The 24,131-nt window shown below is 40.1% G+C and overlaps 1 protein-coding gene across 1 annotated transcript in view; it reads left to right on the forward strand.

Moving 5' to 3' along the window:
* Window positions 1-1,007: 1,007 nt before the first annotated feature.
* LOC109052501 (neuronal tyrosine-phosphorylated phosphoinositide-3-kinase adapter 2-like) overlaps window positions 1,008-24,131 on the forward strand; it is a 95,895-nt gene continuing 72,771 nt past the window's right edge. Inside the window, 4 exon segments of the mRNA XM_042754662.1 lie at window positions 1,008-1,186; window positions 8,184-8,479; window positions 11,509-12,331; window positions 12,333-12,598. Coding sequence (XP_042610596.1) covers window positions 1,008-1,186; window positions 8,184-8,479; window positions 11,509-12,331; window positions 12,333-12,598 — 1,564 coding nt within the window.

Genomic DNA, 24,131 nt, shown 5'->3' on the forward strand with positions numbered 1-24,131 from the left:
TTTTTTTCCTGTTGTAAGCATAAACCTCACTGAATTGTGTTAAAGAAGGCAAAAGAACAAACTTGAAACTTTTGCAAAAGTCCTACTGACTAACTCAGCAAAGTCATATGACATTGAACATGTTCAAATGCAATAAGAAGAAAGTGAATATGAACTGAACACAACTAAAAATCTGCTCTGAAAACAAGTTTCTTAAAGGTCAAATGTAGATGATGCAGAGGATGCTAGACAACAGTGGTGGAAGTGCATTACCTTTTTGGCTGCTTTAAACCCCCTTTTCCCCCACAACCTCCCTCCTCCACATAAATACTGCCCCTTACACATAAACAAGCATGTCCATATTCTTGGATCACTCTGAAAATACTGACCTACATACTACAGAGTGCTATTTCCTCTCCTCCTCCTAGACCTCTGCAGATGTACATTGCGATAGACTATACACTCCACACTCTGCGTTTCTGCATTAATTAATATAATTTTTTTGTGCACTTCGCACACCACCACACACACACACATTCTGTAGAAAAATATGGTTACTCAAGCTCAATAAATAATCACACAACATGTTGTGTCTCACTAAATGCAGCCCATTACTCCACTAACATACATTTGTTCACAGTATGCTTCATAATCCAGGCTGATAAATGCATTGGCCTTTTTTTCACGAAAACAAGCCTATTAACAATGCTACAGATTACTCAAACTAATAAACTATTTCTTTATATGTGTGTTCCTGAGGCTTAACCATCTCTCTGTGTTTGCTGATGGTGGGAGAATCTACTTGACCCCAGAATCCTTGTTTTACACAATAACCCATTAAAATGGTACTGCGTATGAAATCAGCAGTTCTAATCATATCTATCTATCTATCTATCTATCTATCTATCTATCTATCTATCTATCTATCTATCTAAAGCAATATAATAATAATAACAATAATTCAAATGATCACTATTATAATTTGAATTTTATTTGCAGAATACCCTGTTGGAATGCCTGTAAGCACAATGATTAGCTCAAAAGAGGAGGATTCACTAAAATTTCTGCAATATGTTGAAGACTATGGACTAAGAGCATATAACAGATTGGTTTCACAGAACATCAGTCACGAGGGGAATGAGAAAAACTGGATAAAGTTTCAGGGGAAAATCAACAAGAAGCAAACACAGGAAGAAGCCATTAAAAGGTAAGAATGAAAATATTTTAACAATGTATAAATAAAAAATAAAATGCTCACTCAACTCACTCAAGCTGACATAAAACATTATGAGCATTCACTCATTGGCACACACTCTTAACTAAATGTATGTAAATGACAGCCACAAAAATAAACAAACCTTAATATTGTTACTCATGATGCTCCCTCACACTGAATGCCTCTGGCAATGACAGAAAAGACCATGTCCCATTCTACATGTGGATGTTAATTATTTATTTATTTTTCAAATTTTTACATGGAGTTTGGACATGTTCATAATGTATTTCATCCTTGTGACTTGAAAGGTTACAGTATGTGCAAGACACATGGCCAAATTTAATTTTGAATAATGTTGCACAACATTTGTATCAGCTTCATACTAGTCATTAATTTTTTAATCTTAAGGTAATTGAAGTCATAGAAAAGTGATTGTAGTCGTAGGCACAGGCTTCAGATGGATTTTAACACTTTTTTAAATCAACAGCCTTGCTAACATAAATGCAGCTGTAATTGTGTCAGTGAGCCATTTACTGTTGAGTGCTGCCCCTGACCCGTTGGCATAGATTGTATTGATCACATTTGCCACAGTCTTCCAAGCGCAATAAAAAGCTAAATGCTCTCAGAGCATTGATGGCTCAGGCCTCAACTACTCAAAAAAAAAATTAAAACATTTATTTCAGCTTTGACATGACGTAAATTTGTGCTTACAAGGAATGCTGGCTATAAATCTGTATACACCAGTTACAGGGAGGCATAAACATACATGGTAAAACATGCACAGCATGGTCACTTTTGCATGGTGTTTTGTTGGCATCTTTTAATGATTTATGCATCAAAGCACCATAGACCCTAATGATACCTAGATGAGTTTGGTTCAGACTTTTTAATAAATAAATTTGTGATGAATTAGAGCAATTTATTGTGGTTGTCATCCAAACAAATATGGTCATGGCAAAATATTTTAATTGTTTCTGATTAAGCAAGAAATGTACCCAAAAGAGCTTAGGTGTCCCCCACATTAACTAATGCCCCAGATTACCATTCACTTTTTAGGTCATCTCCACATCTTTTGACAAAATGATCAATGAATCTTCATTATGCTATCTATAACTGTTGATGTCTGTTCCCAGTCAAAGTCTCCCACATGAGGTGCAGTTGATTTCCCATCAGCACTATACACAATATAGCAGATAGCAGTGTTTGATTAAACAGTCTTCAGTGAGACACTGCTTTACATAAGACACTTCACTGTTGCAGCTACTTGAAGCTGAAGAGCTTTCACCAAATTGTTGCTTTCTTGACTGTAAAGGGTACAGAAGAGTATTTATTCTCTGATATTGGTCTACTTCTGGTCTGCTTATCAGCTGTTGCTAATATAAAATATTCATACTCAGTGGCTGGAGGATGAGGGCTAGAAAAAAAGAATAGCTGGATTTTTCATGAGACATATAAGTGGGTCAATGAGACGACCCATTTTTACAGGAACTGATTGGAAGAGAGCAAGAGAAAAATCTGGTAGAAAGAGATTAAGTGTGAAGAGTGTGCTAGCAGGAGTTGTGTTCTGCCTGGTGACAGCTGGAGCAGTCACCCACCAATCAGTATGCTTGCACATTCACATTGCTCTGAGTGAGGCGGGTATTCTTTAATTCTCTGCCATTCTGTTGGAGCTTTCACTGTCTCTGGGAGTGCACAATAACTTTGTCCATACATAGCCTCACATGCTCATTTGCTTTCAGAAGCTATGCTGTAAATACTGAAGAGCATAGACAGAAATAAAAGAAAATAATTAAATTTATATGATACTATACAGAACTGAAAAATAATTTAATGTTTAAGATTAGTGGTGTCAAACTCAATTCCTGGAGGGTTGGAGCCCTACAAGAGTTTAGTTCCAACCCTGCTCCAACACACATACCATGTAGTTTTCAAATAAGCCTGAAGAACTTGATTAGTTGGATCAGGTGTGTTTAATTAGGGTTGAATCTTAGCTCTGCAAGGCTCCGGCCCATCAAGAATTGAATTTGACACCCCTGTTTTAGACTGTTCTGTGTATGACATTTTAATATAAAGAATTACTTTTATTTGTTTTTCAATATTTTGAAAAGGTTGTAAGAATGCTGTCCATATATTGGCAATATATCGGCAGTAATGACATTAACACTTTTACTGGTTAAGGGCAGTGTAATAAATAATAGACCTGCTTTCAGGTGAAGTCTTAATATGATGTTGCTAAAAAGAACATTATTTTGTGTATTTGGTGAACACATTATTTTCCACTAGTGTACATTATTGTTTCTCCTCTATGCCCCACCTTTCTGAAACGCGTCGTTTTGTACGAAGCTCATCGGTCTGAAAAGTGAGGTGTGCTCTGATTGGCCAGCTATCCAGTGCCTTCTGACTGGCGAATGCCCAAAAGTGTGTGACAGAAATGTTATGCCCCTTGCCATATTGTGATCACCAGCACTACAAGAAAAAAACAATTATTTCATGGTAATTTCATGGCTTAACTGATGACAGAACTACATTGTCTGTCCATAGTTTCTTGTTAGCTTTATGTATGATGAAGCGATATAGATCGTACACCTTATATTCGCGTAAAGTTGAAGAGTGTGCGCTGTGAGCATGGTAAAACAGCTGCCAGGACAGGATTTTTTTTTTTTTTTACTGATATATAGCCTGATGACATCTCACCAGACCGCAGTTCACTGTTGTTCTACTGAAGCTCATTTGGCACATGTTCCTTTCCACGCTAATTTGACTAGTGCCTGGTGTGGAGGCGAAGTTGAAGTATGCGTCTAAAAAGTGTCCAATTTGTTGTGGTCATAAAGAGATGCGGCAGTGCTGCAGTGTCTTTTAAATTGATTTCTTGTCAAGAAAAAAAGTAGGGTACCCCACGGACACCCCTGGCCACCCCTGGCTCCGCCCCTGCTCCCTGTTGAAGTTACCTCACTTCGGAACATTCATTCACGGATTTGCTCTGTGCAACATCTTCTCACACATGGACAAGTGTGACATCATATACCTCTGTAAATAAATACAATTTAAATTCACGTCTCGCACATTTCAATTTACTTTGAATGGAACATATACATTTGCTTCGAACTGGAATCATGGCGGAATATCCTGTGATGTCCACTTCGCAGGGCTCTTACGTTCGAATAGAACAAACATCTGAAGCCATAAGAGAAACATACAAAATGTGCAGAGCAGGGGGGCGTGAGGACTGAAATTGAGAAACGCTGCTCTACACTGCTCAAAACTTGCATTTGAATCCTCAGTGGCAAATCCTTTACATATGTAAATGTACTTACAGACTGTGAGTCCGAACAGCCTGCATTGTAGTCTTCTGTCCCAGGATCAGGAAACAGTCCACCATAAAATGTGCTGCACACACTCCAGTATTTGGGGTGAACTGTTCTGGAACAGTGTTGTAAATACAACTTGACCACTGATTTCTAGATGTGTCCTCATTTGGAAGGCCAAACAAAGTAGTTTCGCTTTCACCACGAAACAGCGTCTCCACAACATGGCGCCGGCAGCAACAGCGAGAATCAAAGGTTACGCCTTCTTTCTTTGGGTGAACATTTTGGCGGTGTAATGCAAATCTTCCCACATCGTGACATAGATATGTGGGGGTGTGTTTAAACCAGGGGGCAAGGAAGTCGACCGGAAGTTGAAGTCGGGGGGCCGCGTGCCGCCATCTTGTAGCAGAACTTCACTTGCGTTAGCATCCCATTGACTCCCATTAATTTTTTGCGTCACTTTGACAGAGAATAACTTTACATCTGAGGCGTTTAAAGACTCCATTTGTCCATTATTTATTTCTAAAGGATACACGACAATGTATAAAGGGCTCCATTACCTTCTATGTTACATTATGGCCCCGTAGAAACAGTTTTTGTAAAAATAGGCTGACGATTGCGTCATAACCACTCGACTCTCTGTCGCACAGTAGAGAAATTACCGTACAGACAGGAGGAGAAGCTCGCAGTCAATCGGGGAGACGTCAAGAGATATGGCGTACTGGTGTTACATTTTAAAATACTATACAAAATAATTAATCAGAATACTTTCTCTTGCTCACTCACACCAAAGAACTCCCCGCTCAAGCTCGCCGTCTCTGCAAGATTAACGATGGCAGTTTGCACGCACAGCTACTAGAAGATTTACATCTGTCAGACAGGTTGCTGACGTCATCAAGCTTAGTTTGAGTCTGCGCGTCAGAAACGGAAGTGCTATAAATATCGCTAAAAATGGGCTTCACTTGTCTCAATTGAGTTCCAATGGGGTCGCTGTGTCCATTTCTTTTACTGTCTATGGTTTAAACGAGGCATTTTAGGAGGCTGTGGACGAGTCTTAACTTCTATAAAGAATATCTCTTTGGGTTTGAGATTTTAGTCTTTGCAACTTTACAGATCTTCTTTATGCATCAAGCGCTTGTAACACTCCAAAGAGAAAGGAAACTTGAAATCATATCATATGACCCCTTTAATTGGCCATATTTAAAGGTAATGTCATTTCTGTCAGCAAACAGAATTGCTGAAATTATGACTATAATGTTTTTAATCAGGTTTTCTGAATATGTCATTTTAAGATTAAAGAAAATACATAAATAATAAAATCATTTGCAGCATAATTAAAATTCTTGTTTTATGGTTGCTATATTCAGAATTTCAAAAAGATTGTGTAACACTACACTGAAGCATAGTGGTCAGTTACATTTAACAGTAGGAAACGTGTCTGTGCCAAGCAGGAACAGGCACACGCAGTGCTGACAGCTGCTCCAACATCACCGTTCTTCTTCCTAATGAGAGCTTAATGCCTGATCTGTCACATGGGTGTGTGTATTTAGATGGTTTTGTGTATGCGCGAGTGTGTGAGGAGACTGATTACACAGAGCAGCAGCAGCAGATTTTGTATTTGCTTTCTGTGGGTACCCTGTTTGCTAGGCAAACTTAAGCCCCTGACCAATGAACCCTTCTCTCAAGACGCCTGCTGTTAAGCAGCTGTGTGTGCATGAGTTACCAAGTTACACAAACACACACATGCTCAGGTAATAAAAGAACGCACCTTGAACATTGGCAACACAAACAGCAGTTGCATCTTTTACTCAAAACTAGTGGCTAGTGCAGTCATTCTCATTTGTGGGACATAAATCTTTAAGGTAGAGAGAGAGAGAAAGACAGAGATAGTGAGAGAGTGAGAGACAGACATTAACGGAGACCTTTGATCAGCATACCAAAAGAACCAAAGTAGATTATGACTACAGTGTCCAAAAGAAACAGATATAGTAGCGAAAAAAATGGCAAGTGTGGGTTTTAACAGTTCATGAGATAATAAGGAAGATCAAGGATATTTTCCAGTGCACCATAGTGGAAAACAGACTCCACTAAGCTTGAATTTATATTTCATTCTCCTAAAAAAAAAATTGTGTGTGATAAAAATAGCCACATAAAAATATATTCCTGGAGCCTTTAACTGTGTCATTAAGTCGGATGGGGTGCTAAATATAAAACTCAATAGCTTCAAATTAGCCATTTATTTAGATGAGTAACTTAATCACAGATCTCATCTGCTGCTTATTGCAAGCACATGCACAGACATATGATTTACATAGCAGCACTGTATATTATGATTTTGTACAAGGGTTTTCAAACTGGGGTCTAGGAATCCCCAGGGGGCTGCAATGGAGTGCTGGCTGGTCTAAATAAATATAATTTATTTAAATTTCATTTAAAATATTTATTTTAAGGTTTATACATCTAATAGTACTGTAATAGTATTATTTAAAAGAGTACTTCGGTTTTTTTTTATATTTTAAATATATATATATATATATATATATATATATATATATATATATATATATATATATATATACATACATATATATTTGTGTGTGTGTATATATATCATATAAAATCCTTTGTTTAGAGAACTGTAGTGTAGTTCACTGTAATATTCATTAGATCTCTTTATAATTTATTAGATTAAATTAGATTCAACTTTATTGTCATTATGCAGAGTACAAGTACAGAGCTAAGGAAATGCAGTTAGCCTCTAACCAGAAGTGCAAGAATATAGTGTTTTATATACATGTAAGTGCAGAGTAAGTGAAGCTATGATTTACAGAATGTACAGTGGAGTTGCTATATACAGTATTAAGCAGAGCATGTACAGAATATAAATAGGAATGCAATGTAGGATTATATGTACATTATGAACAGCAGCAACGTAAGAACAGTGGTAATAAATACAGTTGGTTGAGTGTACAACAGTATTATTAAACAATGTATTCTATGCAAAATATCAGTAGTGCAATAATATGTTTATAGAAATAGTTTACTGTGCTTTGTACAGTAACAAATTAGACAGTTTACAGTGTAATAGCTTGAACAATGTACAGTCTGTGCAAAATATGAGTAGTGCAAATATATGTATGTAAAGTACCGTGACCAGTGCAGTAAGAAAGCAGGTGGTTAGGGTGAGAGGCATCCTTGATGATGTTCCTTGCCCTGCCCAGGCAGCGCTTGTGATAAATGTTCTCAGTGGTAGTTAACTGGGTGCTGGTGATCCATTGAGCAGTTTTCACCACCCGCTGGAGTGCTTTGCAGTCAGATGCAGATCGATTTATGCTCAAAATATTCAAATGGTCCCAAACATTTTGTTTTTGAATTTATTTTCATTCATTCCAAGTGTTTTTCTGTATCCTCATGTAGTGTAAAGAAATTTAACATTCAATATTTCAGTATAGGAACTGGTTCAGTATAAAACAGAGTATGTAATTTCATACTGTTATTATTATATACTAATCTATATTTCTCCAGACATATCTTCAAATATGTCAGAGTGATCTAAAATTAAACAATATGTACTAATAACCAAATAAATTGTGACTTACTGATTTAATATATCACACAATGCTGCTATTTACTTCAAAATCCATTCATGAACTGTTTTATTTCTGATTGTGGTCTCTTATCAGGAGGGAAGAGGTGATCACCGAGGGTAAGCACCTGCGAATGGGCTCCATGAGCATGCCGGCCCCTGTAGAACACATGTCTCCTCACCAGCACCAGCCCTCCTGTAACCCAGGTTTCACAGTTCGCTCTCAGTCCCTACACTCTGTGGAAGGAGGGGAAGAGGAGGGCAGCCCCACATCCCGTAAGCAGCCCCCGCCCAAACCCCGGAGGGACCCCAGCACCAAGCTCAGCATCTCCTCTGAAGCTGTGGACCTCAGTCCCACCGGGAGTAAAGGCAATAACTTAGAGAGGTGTGATGGTAAGATTCTATGGTTGTTTAATCCAAGCTTCACCTTCACAATTCCTGCTGCACAAAATGTTATGGTCAACTCTTTCTGTAGTTATATACTAGCTGATGTTAAATAATGGGGAACAAATTTAATTCTATTGTTTCTTGTAAAAGCAAACACACACAACAATGTGGACAATGGCATAATTTTGAATGGTCAAGTCATGCACTCAAAAAAGTCAACTAGCCACTTGTTTGATTTGCAAAATACAAATATGTCTGATTAATAAGAATAAACACATTTACTTATGTTAAATGATTCATTCTTGTTATTTGTAACTAAATTATTATTCGAAGCAGTGCAAGTTTACTTGATTTGATTAGATGCATAATGGGTGCTACGAATAAATCATGTTCATTCAACAATTTATTTTTTTGAGTGTGTGAAGCCTTATCTGGACTGAGCATAAGCATGACTATAGCATGTGATGTCTTCCAGATTAGAACAAAATTTGGGGCACGTTTTTACACATGACAAGGCATTATAAATAAGACACAGAATTACTAGAAGCAATAGTAATAATCAAATACCTGCCCATAAACAAACCGTACAGAGTTTTGAGAACATATTTTAACATCCAAATTAATTAGAATCAGGCAAAGCATTTCGATCATGCGAAATGACCATTGCTGGCACATTTAGCTGACTGACATATCGTCCCTGTATGCTGAGTTGTGTAAAAGAAAATTATTTACAGCACAGTGAAGATTTTATAGAGTAAATAAAATGTATACAAACCTTGATTTCACTGAAGAAGTCCACCAAATCGGCGGTGCTGAGAACCACTCACTCCTGAAGAGGATGAAAAGCCCACGCTCTGACTCTAACCCAACAGCTGGGTTGAAGTAAGTCTGCACTGGGTTGTTTCATCAGAGGGAGGGGGAGGGGTGTATAGTTTCAGTGGTCAGTGAGATTGACCCAGCCACTAACCCAACAGCTGAGTTCCGCAAAAACTACCCAACACTGGAAAAATTACCCAACATAATGACCCAATAGACTCACAACCCAGTGATTGGGTTGAAAAAAAGAACCCAGCATTTTAGAGTGGGGCTATTGTTTAATGTAAAAGCAAACACACAACAATGTGGACAATGCCATACTTTTGAATGGCCAAGTCATGTGAAGCTTTTTCTGGACCGAGCACAAACAAGACTATAGCATGTGATGTCTTCCAGATCAGGACAACATTTGTAGAACATTTTTATACATGCCAAGGAATTTATGCAGTTGACCCTAAATTTATCTCCCACCATTTCTTACCATCATTTGAAAAGATATCGTGTAGTGGTTGAAGCTGTTTGCTTATAATTTCTGATTATAATTTTGCAGGTTTTCATCCCTGCAAAAAAAGCAAGCCGTAAGCATCAACAGTGTTCTAGGGCACCCTCATTCAGATCTCAACAAGCCTATCAGTTTATGTCTATCCAGTGATGTTTTATCTTTTATTTAGCTGTAGACTGCAAAAGTATTAAGTAAATTTATATTTCTCAAGTTCTGAAGTGTGCCGTGAGAAATGCTTTTTGTCAGAATTTAAAGGGATCACAGTGTGTACACAGATCTTCCTCAAAGCCACAGCAACCATCCCACAGAAACAGAGACCTCTTGCTGCTCAACCAATCCAGACATCTGATATCAAGCCTCAACCAATCATCAGCGAGGTGACAGGAAGACAGAGTGTGGCAACAACCAATAAGGAATGGGCTGGCAGCCAGCTCAACAGCACTTTAGCCAATGAGCACTAAAGAGTGGGGAATGTAACTTATTCAGAGGACAGTTGCGTGTTGAACGGGAGGTTGAGGGGGTGTGGGGGGAGGGACCAGCTAGCGCAGAATTCATTCAGGAGGAGTGACTGACCTAGATTTAGTTCCCCTGGAGGATAGAGGGCGAGGGTAAACAGATCCGCTCGTAGGGAGGGGAAAGGCAGAGAGAGCAGCAGGAGGGGCATGTTCAGAGGTGTTGAAACAGATCTCAAGATCCACCAGTCTACACTTTCACAGAATTAACAAATATATAATCAGTTTTTTGTCATGCACAAAGGGATTCTCTGACTTACTGAGAAAACATGAAAATGACTTTAATCAGGCTGCAATGCAGTTTTTTTTTTTTTTTTACTCTTTTTACTCTCTTTAAAAACCCACAAAGCATTTAAGAGAAAATGTTTTAATATGATAAAAGATTATCTTTTCTGAGCACAGAAATCAGGGCATTTTATCATTTTTATTCTCAGAGTGAAGTTGTAATATTAGAGTTAGTGCATCTGTGTGCCAGAATATTATCTATGTCATGTGTCACCTTTGAGGCAGTGCCCAGATTATGTTTCCCAATGTGTGTATTTCGATAAACTGCAACTTTTTCATTGCATGTTGTATAAAATATATTGGTGTGTACTTATATGGAGTTGGTGATAAATATGGTGATAGAGTTGGAGCAGCAAGACTGTACATTTTCACAGAATTAACAAATATATAATCAGTTTTTTTAGTCATGCACAAAGGGATTCTCTGACTCGCTGAGAAAACATGAAAATGACTTTAATCAGGCCGCAATGCATTTTTTTACTCTTTTTACTCTCTTTGAAAACCCACAAAGCATATAAGAGATAATATTCTTTGATAAGATAAAAGATGATCTTTTCTCAGCACAGGGCATTTTGTAATTTTTATTCTCAGAGTGAAGTTGGAATATTAGATTTAGTGCATGTGTGTGCCAGAATATTATCTATGTCATGTGACACCTTTGAGGCAGTGCCCAGATTGTGTTTTCCAATGTGTGTATTTTGGTAAGACTGCAACTTTATTATTGCATGTTGTATAAAATATATTGGTGTGTACTTATTTGGAGTTGGTAATAAAGATGGTGATAGAGTTGGAGCAGCAGGACCACATGGTATCTGAATAATTTAAAGTTATTAAATTGTATGTACAGTGACCCAAACTCTCTGATACTATGGTATTATGCTAAATCATGTATCTTTCTTCATGCATTTCTACTTACTCAGGATCACAAGGCTGCAGTGAGGACTGCAGGAAAGTTCCCCCACCAAAGCCTAAGAGGAATCCTAACACGCAACTAAGCACTTCCTTTGACGAGTCTTACATCCGCAGTCATGGTTCAAAAGGTTTTCCCACCATGCTCTTCTCAAGTGATGTCCATGCTCCTTTTCCTGCTCAGCCACAGGGCCCACAGGATTCAGACTTAGATGAACCTGTCTACATTGAGATGTCTGGGAATGTGAGACGAGAACCGACCCTCCGTCCTGAGGAAGATGAGCCAGGTGAAGCTGTCTATGAAGAGATGAAGTACCCAGGCCTTGATGAGATTGACTTGCGTTGGGATCTTTCTAGCTGTCGCTCACAGTGTGCCACACCCTGCACACCTGAGCTTGATATTCATGCCCCCCTAAGCCGTTGTACCACCCCTCGGGGCACGCCAGTTTGTGACATCCCTGCCCCATTCCCCAACCTGTTGACACATAGGCCACCTTTACTGGTTTTCCCTCCAGTCCCAGCTCAGTGCTCGCCCAACTCGGACGAGTCCCCTCTCACCCCTCTCGATGTAGCAAAGCTTCCTATGTTAGAAAACAGTTCTTATGGCAAGTCACCAACCCCATCTTCTCTGGAACCCTCTGTCTCTGCATCTACGCCACACCTAAGACGTGCTGAGAGGGAGCTAACAGCCACTCCTACAATAACAGTATCTGGGCGATCGTCGGCACCACCACTGCCCTGTGCCCTCTATAAAAGTTCTTCCTCTTCACACGGTTATCAGCGCAGTCACTCAGCCTGCCCCTCACCTGTTAGTATGGGCCGGTGCCTGACCCCTCAGCCTCATGAGATCACCTCCTTTTGATGGGCCATTTCCTACAACAGGCCTTCCTCGCAGTGCCTCTGCCACACCACATGGAAAGGGATCACCACCGCAGGATGCGGGCTCAGGGGGACGGCATCATGGCTCCATGCAGAACGTCTCAGTGGCACGCTCACGGACGCCCACTAGCCCACTAGATGAGCTCACAAACCTCTTCACCACTGGCAGGAACATGCTGAAAAAGAATACCAGTGGCAGAAAGAGCAAGGAGCCAGGAGAAAGTGAGTGCCAACTGCCTATAATCATATTCAGTCACTAATTTAGTAATTGTTCACCAGTTTTAAAAACTTAAAAAAAGTGCATAAGTATCACAAATAGATACATATGCAATAGTGCAAATCAGTTTATTGTGCAAAATCAATGTAGTAAAATTAAAGAACATGATGTAAAAAAAAAAAAGTTTTTTATAGAGCTTGATTTACACATTTTGATTTTCAGTGTACTAGACTATGTAACAGACGACCCAAAGTAATAGTTGTGGTGCTTTTAATTAAGTTATAAAAAGCAGTTGCACATTTTGCAAAATGCATATTCTTGACTCGCCAATAAAATATGCAACACTTTACGTTTTAATACCAAATATATGTAATATCTAATTAATTAAGCTTATACTGTAATATTTTTATTGATGTCTTGCTATTTTGGGGCACATGAGTTTCTGATCATGATGAATGACAAGATACACTTAGATACACTTAGGGCACTGAGCTCTGGCATTTTTCCAACCTGGGACAGTCTATGTGGTCTCAGGTGCCCAATTGTGACAGGCTCAGTCAGTGTTGACTCCCCAGACCTGCTGCTGATGCATTAAACCAAAGCAGCATGTTACTACTTTAACCCTTAGGTGCTGTTTGGGACTTTTTGAACCCAAATGATGTTTGCTGAAAAAAAAAATCCCCTTTATCTAATGGCATGAGACTTTGTACGGTTGTCAACACTTGGTAGCTCTACAAAAAATAAATAATAATAATAATAACAATAATATTATAACACATTATCTATCTATCTATCTGTCTGTCTATCTATGTAGATAGATAGATAGATAGATAGATAGATAGATAGATAGATAGATAGATAGATAGATAGATAGGGATATTGTCCTACCTTCAAGAGCTGCTGGACAAGGGCTGCTCCCCTTCCACGCTCAAGGTCTATGTGGCAGCTATAGCAGCTTCCCATGCTCCTATAGCTGGACAGTCTGTGGGCCGGAACAACTTAATTGTCCGTTTCCTGAGAGGATCCAGGAGGCTCAATCAACCCCAGTCCACCACGGTCCCTGCATGGGACCTGATAGATAGATAGATAGATAGATAGATAGATAGATAGATAGATAGATAGATAGATAGATAGATAGATAGATAGATAGATAGATAGATAGATAGATAGATAGATAGATAGATAGATAGTTAGATAGATAGATAGTGTGAGTATGAGTATGAGTATGAGGAGCCGTACAACCCATAATTCATTTTGGTGCTCACACACTTATATTCTCCTTTCACATACATATATTTCTACTCTCAGATACTTGCATTCTCCTTTCATATATTTCAGCTCTCATACACTTATATTCTCCTTTCACATACATACATTTTTTTTATTTTCACACACTTACATTCTTCTTTCATATAAATGTATTTCTACTCTCACACACTTACATTCTCCTTTCACATGCATACAGTTTCCTCTTATATTCATATATTTTACGCACAGATGTATACATTTTTCTCTTATGCAAATGTATTCAAAGTGTACATTTCATATTATATAAAAAAAATGTGTGTGATTGCGCATTTAGTTTCAGTTTTGGTTTCACTCGCTCCGTGTCCAATAAAACAATCCACGTACTCCGTTTTCTGATAAAAATATCTTCCTTTAATCTTGATTGTCAGTTCAATAAAACAAATAAAATTAAAAAAGCAAAATATGATCTTAAATCTTAAATATCACGGATGCGGTAAAGAAAACTGTGCAACTCCACTGTATTCCAAAGAGCGCACTGCCGCAAAGCTTCACAGTCGTGATTCTTAAAGAGCCAGTAAACAATTTTAACATATTACATATTTTTACAGAATATTTATCCAAATGGTAACATAAATAAAGTAAGATTACAAATGAAGCAAATTCAAACAAAAATATTCAAAAACTGAATCTAATCAAAATAGACTCCTACATTACCGGACCCTAATTGTTCTCAAACTCTTTGAAACAATTACTTAAATGTATACAGAAGGAGCCATATTATTTTAATATCCAAAGTAAATTCTTAAAGTCCACAGCAACACAAATTTAGGTTCCTATAGACATATTGCCTTCACTACTCATTCTGCCTCCTGCAACATGCAAAGTTTTGTTATGGGTCTTTCCAAAATGTTGGTTTTTGTCTTAATGCGGACTTGTCGAACGAGACCCTTCTTGTCAGGAATAGTTTCAATAACTCTTGCTAACATCCAGGAATTTCTAGGGGCGGAGTCATCGACTACCAGAACAATGTCTCCAACAGAGAAGTTTCTTCTTGTGTTATTCCACTTTTGTCTCTGTTGCAGTTGTGGCAAATATTCACGACACCAACGTTTCCAAAACAAATCAGAAACATACTGCACCTGTTTCCATTTGCGTCTAGAATACAGGTTGTCTTTGTCAAACAGTCCTGGAGGCAACGATGGTTTTGTCTTGAGTAACAACAAGTGATTTGGAGTCAAAGCTTCCAGATCATTTATGTCGTTTGATGTTGCTGTTATTGTACGACTGTTGATTATAGCTTCTGCCTCACAGAAAACAGTTTGAAGGCATTCCTCATCAAGAACTTGTTCTCTGATTGTAGCATTAAGGATTTTTCTTATTGAGCGTATCAATCTCTCATGCCCCGCCATGGTGAGACCCAGTGGGAGGATTGAAAACCCACTTAATTCCTTGCTGGCTGAGATGGTCCTGAATCTTTTCGTTGTTCCATTTTTCAATGGATTGTCTTAATTCACACTCGGCAGCTACAAAATTGGTCCCATTGTCTGACCTGATAACTTTCACTTGTCCTCTTCTGGCTACAAATCGACGTATAGCATTTATACAGGAATCGGTATCCAATGAAGAAGCCACTTCGATGTGCACTGCACGAATTGCTAAGCAAGTGAAGATAACACCATATTTCTTGACAATGCTTCTTCCACGTTTAACCATGAATGGTCCAAAGTAATCTACACCTACTCTTGTAAAAGGTGGATCATCTGGTAACACCCTGTCTGATGGTAAGTCTGCCATTATTTGCTTTCCTGTTGAGGAATGTAAACGACGACAAATAACACATTTTGCGAGTATTTTTCTGATTGCAGATTTGGCACCTGGTATCCAGTATTTCTGTTGCAGTGTAGAAGTCATGTGATTTCTGCCACTGTGTCCTGTTTTCTCATGAATATTCTGGAGGATTAAGTTGGTGACATGAAGATCCTTTGGAATAATCATAGGACGCTTGCATTCTTCCGGCATAGCAGCATTGCTAAGTCTTCCACCAACGCGTAAAACTTCACTGTGCAACTGGGGGTTTAACCTGTAAATCGAACTGTTTCTCTTTATGGCTTGCCCGCGTTGCAGAGCTGATATCTCCTCAGCAAACTTCTCTCTTTGACAGTACTTCACTATTTCAAGCTCAGCCTCCTCCAAATCATCAACTGAAATGTTACTTCCTTTCCATTTAGCTTTGATGTCTTCCATCCTTTTGTTCACTATCTACTTGCCGTTACTTGAATTGACTAGAGTCTCTGTAGCAGTAAGTGTCTTTCTCTTTTGTACAAGATCCAACAGCATGGTCTTAAATTTTAGAATCCATGCTACAATGCGCCAAAGCTTTATACAAGAGGAGAAATGATCCATCAGTTGTCTAACAGAACTGTTATTATGTTGGGTCTGTACTGAATTGACCAACACAGACTTCTTGATCTCTGGATCATCTGCAGATATTATAATTTCTTCCATGCTCTTTGACCACTCATCTGTGGATTGGTAAAGAAATTTTGGGGCTGAGATCCATTTTTCATTTTGCATGAAAGTGTTGACCTTTTGCCCTCTCGAGGCGCAATCTGCTGGATTTGAGCCAGTTAAAACATGGTTCGACTGTTGTCTATTTTTGGTTTTAAGAGTTGTTGTGTATTTGTTCTCTGCAATTTTTATGAATATTGTGCTTTATTTTGTGTGATATTTGTTTACAGCTGTGCTGTCTGTCCAGTAAACTGAAGGTTTAAGTTCCAGCTGTAGTTCTCTTTTTAACATCAGATCCATTTTAGTGGCAACTGTCGCAGCTGTCAGTTCCATTCGTGGAATTGTAGGCCTTTTTAAAGGGTCAACTCTGGACTTCCCCATCATCAGTGCACAGTGCACCTGGTCCTGTTGATTACGCAGAAGAAGATAGCTTGCTGTACCATACGCATCTTCACTCGCATCTGCGAAGTGATGGAGCTGTGCCACAACAGTTTCTCCGAAATCTGCTGGTTTAATGCATCTGCTAACCTTGAACTCTTCAAGCTGATGAAGTCCACTGAGCCAGTCTGTCCACCTTTGTTTTGCTTGCTCTGGAAGATCATCATCCCATCCTATTTTCAGTCTGCATAAATCCTGCAGGATCATCTTTGCTGGTAAAACTACAGGTGCAAGAAACCCCAATGGGTCATAGATAGAGCTGACAATTGAGAGCAGCCCTCGTCGAGTGAATGGACGATCTTTAATGACTATTTTGAATTGAAATGTGTCTGACTCAACATTCCAGTGAATGCCCAATGCTCTTTCCATTGGCAGTGTTTCCTTATCAAGATCCAAGTTTTTCACTCCATCAGCCCATTCATTCTCAGGGATAGCTGCCAGCACAGAACGACTGTTGCTTGTCCACTTGACCAGGCAAAAACCTCCTTTGGAACATATTGCTCGCAGACCATGATATAACTCTATGGCTTGTGTCTCAGTGGCTGTGGACTTTAAACAGTCATCTACGTAAAAATTTCGAAGAACAGCATCAGCAACATCAGGTTTGAACAGTGTGCCGTGATCTTCAGCACACTTCCTCAAAGCAAAGCTGGCGCAGCTGGGCGAAGAAGTAGCGCCAAATAAGTGGACAACCATTTTATGTTCCACCAAGTCTCCATTATAATCTCCGTGAGGCCACCACAGGAACCTAAGAAGATTTGAATCCTCTTCATGCATGCGAACCTGGTGGAACATAGCTTCCACATCTGCCATAAAGGCGATCCTTTCTTGTCTGAATCTTATAATGACACCAACAAGATTACTTGTGAGGTTGGGACCTTGTAAAAGTTATTGGTTCAACGACGTCCCTTGATAAGATGCCCCACAGTCATAAACAACCCTCAGTTTGTGCTTGACGGGATGGTACACCCCATGGTGAGGTATGTACCATATTTTGCCATCTGTTTTTCTTGTGGTTGTCTTCTGTGAGCTCAACAGCATAACCATTTTTGATGAGACTGTTCATGAAAGATGTATACTCTGTGTGGAAATCAGGATTTCTGATGAATTTTCTTTTCAAATTCAGAGCCCGTTGTTCAGCCACCACACGATTATTTGGCATCTGAATAGCCTTGTTCTTCAAAGGCAGGCACAAGCTGTAATGACCATCTACAAGCTTAGCTGACTCAGACATAATTTTCATAAATTGGAGGTCTTCCTTGGACATTTCCACTTGATCATCCTTTTCTGTTTCAGGGAAATCCTGCTTGAATTGCTGTTGCCACAAGTCTTCTAATCTGGCTACTGATATGTGATTCACCGATACTGGAGCACACCTTCCTTTACTTGTGACATCATTACTATTCCTGAGAGGCCCATTGACTGTCCAGCCCAACTTGGTTCTAACAGCACAAGGTCCATTGTCTTTACTACTAATCACTTGCCAAGGCTCCATGACTTCAGGCACATTAGCTCCTATTAGTAGTCCAATTTTTGCTTCAATGCTAGGAAGACAAACCTCTTTAAGATACGGCCATCTCTCCAAATCCTTTTGCTGTGGAATGTTACTCTTGTGAACTGGAAATGTTTTCTGTGTGAAGACGTCAGGAAGTGGAACAAACTCGTCACCATCTAGACTACTAATCTCCAACCCAGACACTATGTGAGTTTTGACTTGTTTTTCATCTCCCATGGTTTTTAGAAGTATATCAGTCTTTCTTCCATTCACTTTCAGTTCAGACATCAACGCTTCTGTACAAAAAGTATCTGAACTTCCTGGGTCGAGAAAGGCATACGTTTTGACCAGATGTGTACCTTTAGTAGTCTTAACTTATACAGGAACAATTGACAAAGTACACACAGTCTCACAGGTATCTTCGTCTCCACTTGTGTCCTTTTTTGCACAGACTAGTGCACTTGTAACAGACTGTCTTTCACAGCTATCCATTTTGTCTTCCTGAAGACAAGCTGTTTCCTTTGACTTCATATGCAGTATGGTTGGATGTGGCAAAGAACATTCACTGCAGCTCATTCTATCTTTGCATTGTTTGCTCATGTGACCATGCTTTAAACAGCCAAAACACAATCCTTTGGTTCGCAAAAAGTCAATTTTCTCTTGATGTGTCTTGCTTCTCAATCTTTTACAGGATTCCAGATTGTGTTGCAGTACTTTACAAAAAAGACATGGTTTCTTCTGGTTGCTGGCATTTTTATTTTGCGATCTTTGAACTGCAAGTTTGTCATCGTCTTCAACCTTTTTGTCAACTGGTACAGCACTAGTCGTGAAGACCCTTTTTGTTACAGCCTTTTTATAAGTGCTTTCTTCTGCTTGTGACTTAGCATGTCCTTTAGCTGTTGAACTATCTTTTATGTCTCCAAACACTGGATGGAGAGAAATCCTTGCCTGCTTATTAATGAAATCAACTAAATCTTTGAACTTCACTCTAGCATTTCGCTTCTCTTTGAATATCACATGACATGCCACCGATCGCCATTTTTCTCTTAATTTAAATGGAAGTTTCACCACGATGGCTCTCAGATTTGCTGCATTATCCATCTCTTCCATGTAACTTATATCTGACATTGCATTGCAGCATCCTGACAGAAACAATGAAAAGGAGTGAAGTGCTTCTCCATCTTCAGGTTTGATGGAGTGCCAGTGTAGAGCTTTGTTCATGTATGCGTCTGCAATCTGATACTCATTTCCAAAATGCTCTCTCAGAAGCTGCTTTGCCTTAAGATAGCCTTCTGCTGGATTCATATGTAGACAACTACGAACCAGTTCCTTAGGCTTTCCAGTCGTGTACTGTTCCATGAAGTACAAACGGTCTTTATCATTATCGGTACGATCTTCAACGGCATGTTCGAAGGCCCGAATGAACAGCTTATAATCGAGAGGATCTCCTTTGAAAATAGGTATGTCAACTGAAGGAAGCATGGACATTTTTTGATGCTTCACTAAGCACTCAGTGATGCTGGCTTGTCGCTCCATAGCATTACATAATGCTTAGCATCTGACACTGCAAGCGCAACTTCTAGCTCAAATTCTTCCCTTTTAGCTTTTAGTTCAGCCTCTTGTCGTTCAATAGCTTGTTTCTTCTTCAATGCAGCATGTTTAACAAGCAGTGCAGCTTTTTCTGCTTCAGCAGATATTCGTGCAGAAGAAGTTGTAGAAGCTGTAGATCTGCCATCTACTGACCCATGTTTCTTATGTTTCTTACTGGAAGTCACTGACACAGAGGGAATGCTATCATCAGGATTCACTTCTAGATCACACTGTATTGCTTGCTCAGCATTTTCTGCAACCTGTTTCATCCACCTGTTGACTGCATTAATAAATCTTTCACATGAGCTGACTCTTGGTTCAAACCATGTATGCTGGTCCTTTGCATATTCTTCATCAGACATGTACTCCTCAACAGCATGATTCAGCTGACAGAAGTCTTTATACAAATGTTTGTACTCAGTTTCCAGTTTAGTTCGAACAATGTCAATATGTGCAGAATCATCCATAAGTTGTTCAATTTCCTTAGATTTACTTGTGAGCTGAGCAAGTTTAGCTTTCCTTGACTGCAAAAGCCTTTGCAATCTTTCTTCCTTTGCTTTCTCCGTCATTTTTATTGGCCTTTTAGCACTAGTGCAATCCTCATTAATCTTCGTATTTTCATCCATTCTTAGTTTAAAGCATCAAAACGAATGATTAATTGTCCTTATATCATTTGCTGAACTGTGCAGTATCACGTTTAAATTTTTTACCTCAGAAATCTTCTCTGCAGAAACTGCGCCATTAGATTGCGGGTAGATAAGGCAGCGCTTCAGAGGTAATCCTAGAACGTCCTTTTCCAACGAAACTCCACATAACATGTACTGCAAGATCCACTGTTCCGTAAAACATCCACATATCTTCGTGTCAAACACGTCCTTATCCTTCAAGAGTTAAGTTTTCTTTACTAATTGTGATTGCGCATTTAGTTTCAGTTTTGGTTTCACTCGCTCCGTGTCCAATAAAACAATCCACGTACTCCGTTTTCTGATAAAAATATCTTCCTTTAATCTTGATTGTCAGTTCAATAAAACAAATAAAATTAAAAAAGCAAAATATGATCTTAAATCTTCAATATCACGGATGCGGTAAAGAAAACTGTGCAACTCCACTGTATTCCAAAGAGCGCACTGCCGCAAAGCTTCACTGTCGTGATTCTTAAAGAGCCAGTAAACTATTTTAACATATTACATATTTTTACAGAATATTTATCCAAATGGTAACATAAATAAAGTAAGATTACAAATGAAGCAAATTCAAACAAAAATATTCAAAAACTGAATCTAATCAAAATAGGCTCCTACAATGTGTATATGTAAGAGAAGAATGGGTTGCTGCATCCCAGTGTGCCTACTACTATACTACGCCATTGACACATCTCGCTGCTGACAGAAGCTGCCTTTCCTTGCCTCTCTGCTGTTCACGCCCGTTCTTTCGAGCCACCTTCAGCGTTCAGCAAAGACGTCAGCTGACGCCATCCAGCTAGTCTAAAAAGCAATTTTTCATCTAAAAGAGCAGCAGCGATGTTTCAAATGCTGCGCTGTCATTGCGGCTGTTGTACGATTGATATTGATAATTTTCGCTACTAATAAGGGTGCGTTTTTTTTTTGGGGGAGGTCCCACACAGAAGCCGCTCTGACCGAGATGGAGTCTTGCCTCTCTGCGTGCTCAGATCACTTTCTTTTCAGAGAACGACTCCGCCCCTCACACCCTCCCGTTTTTTACATGCGCACTCAAGCTGGCCCAGATTCCACGTGACCCGCCCTCAGATAGGGTTCTCCCGTCCTCTCTCAGACCAGCGTCCCCGGGTTGATGCGAGCATCATGGTCTCGTTCGGTGTGATTGAGGACGTACTACCAGATGACAGCATGTCTGTAATAGCGTCAGACATGGAGGAGATGTTGGGCTTTACTATCGACCTCGCCCCTTTGCTGCCTGCTGATCCCAGCAACACCAAGCAAGGGATGGACAGTGAACTTTTTTGTGTCCTCTCTAAAGCGGTCAAAGAGCTGGGATTGAAATGGTCTACGCCAGAGGAGCCCACTCGTAGCTGTCTGTATTAATGGTTCCTGCCAGGGTGCCACCAGGCCCCTCATCAATGAGCCTTCCCATTTTCCCAGAAGTCCATGACGAGCTTACAAAATCATGGTGCAATCCCTACTCGGCTCGCCTTCGCACATCCTCTTTTTCTGTGCTCTCCTCAGTGGATGTCACTGAGGGAAGGGGCTACAAAAGACTACATCCTCTGGATGAATCAGTGGCTGCATGTGGCACATCTCAACCTGCATTCAGTGAGGGCAGCACATGTGCCTGGCATATTGAACCGAGGAGTAGACATGCTATCTCGGAGCAACGTCCCCTCAGAGGAATGGAGGCTTCACCCGCAAATAGTTCAGAGAATTTGGGAGATTTTTGGCAAAGCAGAGATCGACCTCTTTGCCTCAGTAGACAACTTTTATAGCCCAACTTATTTTTCGAAGAGCAAGGACGCGTTGGCCCACGATTGGCCCAACCTCCTCCTGTATGCTTTTCCCTCGGTTGTTCTGATCCCACACGTAATCCGACGAGTCAGGGAACACAGACACAGAGTCCCTCTAGTGGCTCCACTCTGGAGGAACCAGCATTGGGTTTCAGAGTTTCTCAGCTGCTGACAGCAACCCCGTGTCCCATTCCCCTGAGGCAGGACCTTCTCTCTCAGGTGAACAGTATGATTTGGCACCCCCAGCCTGAGCTGTGGGCTCTGCACCTCTGGGCTCAGAGGCTAGAGCCATGTCTACAAGACACCTATATGGCCTTAAGTGGTCGGTCTTTTCCGCCTAATGCACAACCCGTGGTGAAGACCCAGTTTCATGTGACATATGGGATATTGTCCTACCTTCAAGAGCTGCTGGACAAGGGCCGCTCCCCTTCCACACTCAAGGTCTATGGGGCAGCTATAGCTGTTTCCCATGCTCCTATAGCCGGAGAGTCTGTGGGCCGAGGACGATTTAATTGTACGTTTAATGTGTGTGTTGAGGATGTTGATTTTTCCCAGTCCACCACGGTCCCTGCATGGGACCTGCCCACGGTCCTGAGAGCCCTCAAGGGCTCCCCCTTTGAGCCACTACAGTGTGCAGACTTGAAAACTGTGTCATTGAAAACCACTCTGCTACTGGCGTTCGCATCGGTTAAATGAGTAGGCGACTTGCAGGCTCTCTCGGTAAGTCCTGCCTGTCTTGAGTTTGAGCTTAACGACTCCAAAGTCATCCTAAAACCAAGACATGGGTACGTTCCTAAGGTGCTCTACACCCCGTTTAGAGCCCAGGTTATTACTCTCACTGCGTTTCCTCCTTCTGAGGATAACCAGGAGCTTAACCTTCTCTGCCCGGTTACTATTTCGTCCCGTTCAGGTGAGTACTGCGTTCCTTGCCATGCCATGACGCTACACAACTCAGTGTCATCACTTCAGTCAAATTTACCTGAGATCCTATGGCGAAATGACCACTTACGTAGCCAGATGGCCCTGCCCATTCTGGCGGGCTCTGGCATGCTTCGACGCCATAGGCTCGTGCAGCTGATTTTTATTTACTGCACAGTGCAGTTACACTGCGTGATTGTAAAGGCTTCAGTCCTCAGAGAAAAAGGAGTTTTTCCCATAAGCATCTAGCGACGCAGTACTAGTTCCTGTATCTCTTTTATACATTTATAAAAGTTTGCATTGCTGTTGCAGATGAAATGTAACATAAATAACATTAAATAAACATTTTTTACCAGGTTAAATGTTGTAACCCAAATCCCTTTATTACCCCAAAATGTTTTTCTGTTCTCATGTCAGATGTGTATGTATGTATGCATGTATGTATGTACCAGGAGCACCTTAAAAACCACAACAAATTCCTTGTGTGTTTGTGCACACCTGGCGAATAAATCTAATTCTGATTCTCATTTATCTAAACCTCTCTACAGTACTTAAGCATTGGCCGTGCACGTCCACCATGTTTGTAGCTTTTTTAATGCTTTTTATTCGTGTTTGTAGTTCTCAACCGAATCATTCGTCAAAGCACAATGGATTGTGGGTAATATTAGCCATTGGAGTGTGCATGGATCCACACTTCAAAAAACAACCTGAAATAGTAGACCATCCAGGGACTTATGCTATACTCTTTTCAACATACTATGTTTTGGGACACACTTATTCTAATCTCACATACTATTTAGGATGGATAGTATGAACACTGGGACGCAGGGTATGTGTGTGTGAGAGAGTATAGTGGAAACTGAAG

This window comes from Cyprinus carpio, unplaced genomic scaffold (assembly GCF_018340385.1).
Source record: "Cyprinus carpio isolate SPL01 unplaced genomic scaffold, ASM1834038v1 S000006578, whole genome shotgun sequence".
Taxonomy (NCBI): domain Eukaryota; kingdom Metazoa; phylum Chordata; class Actinopteri; order Cypriniformes; family Cyprinidae; genus Cyprinus; species Cyprinus carpio.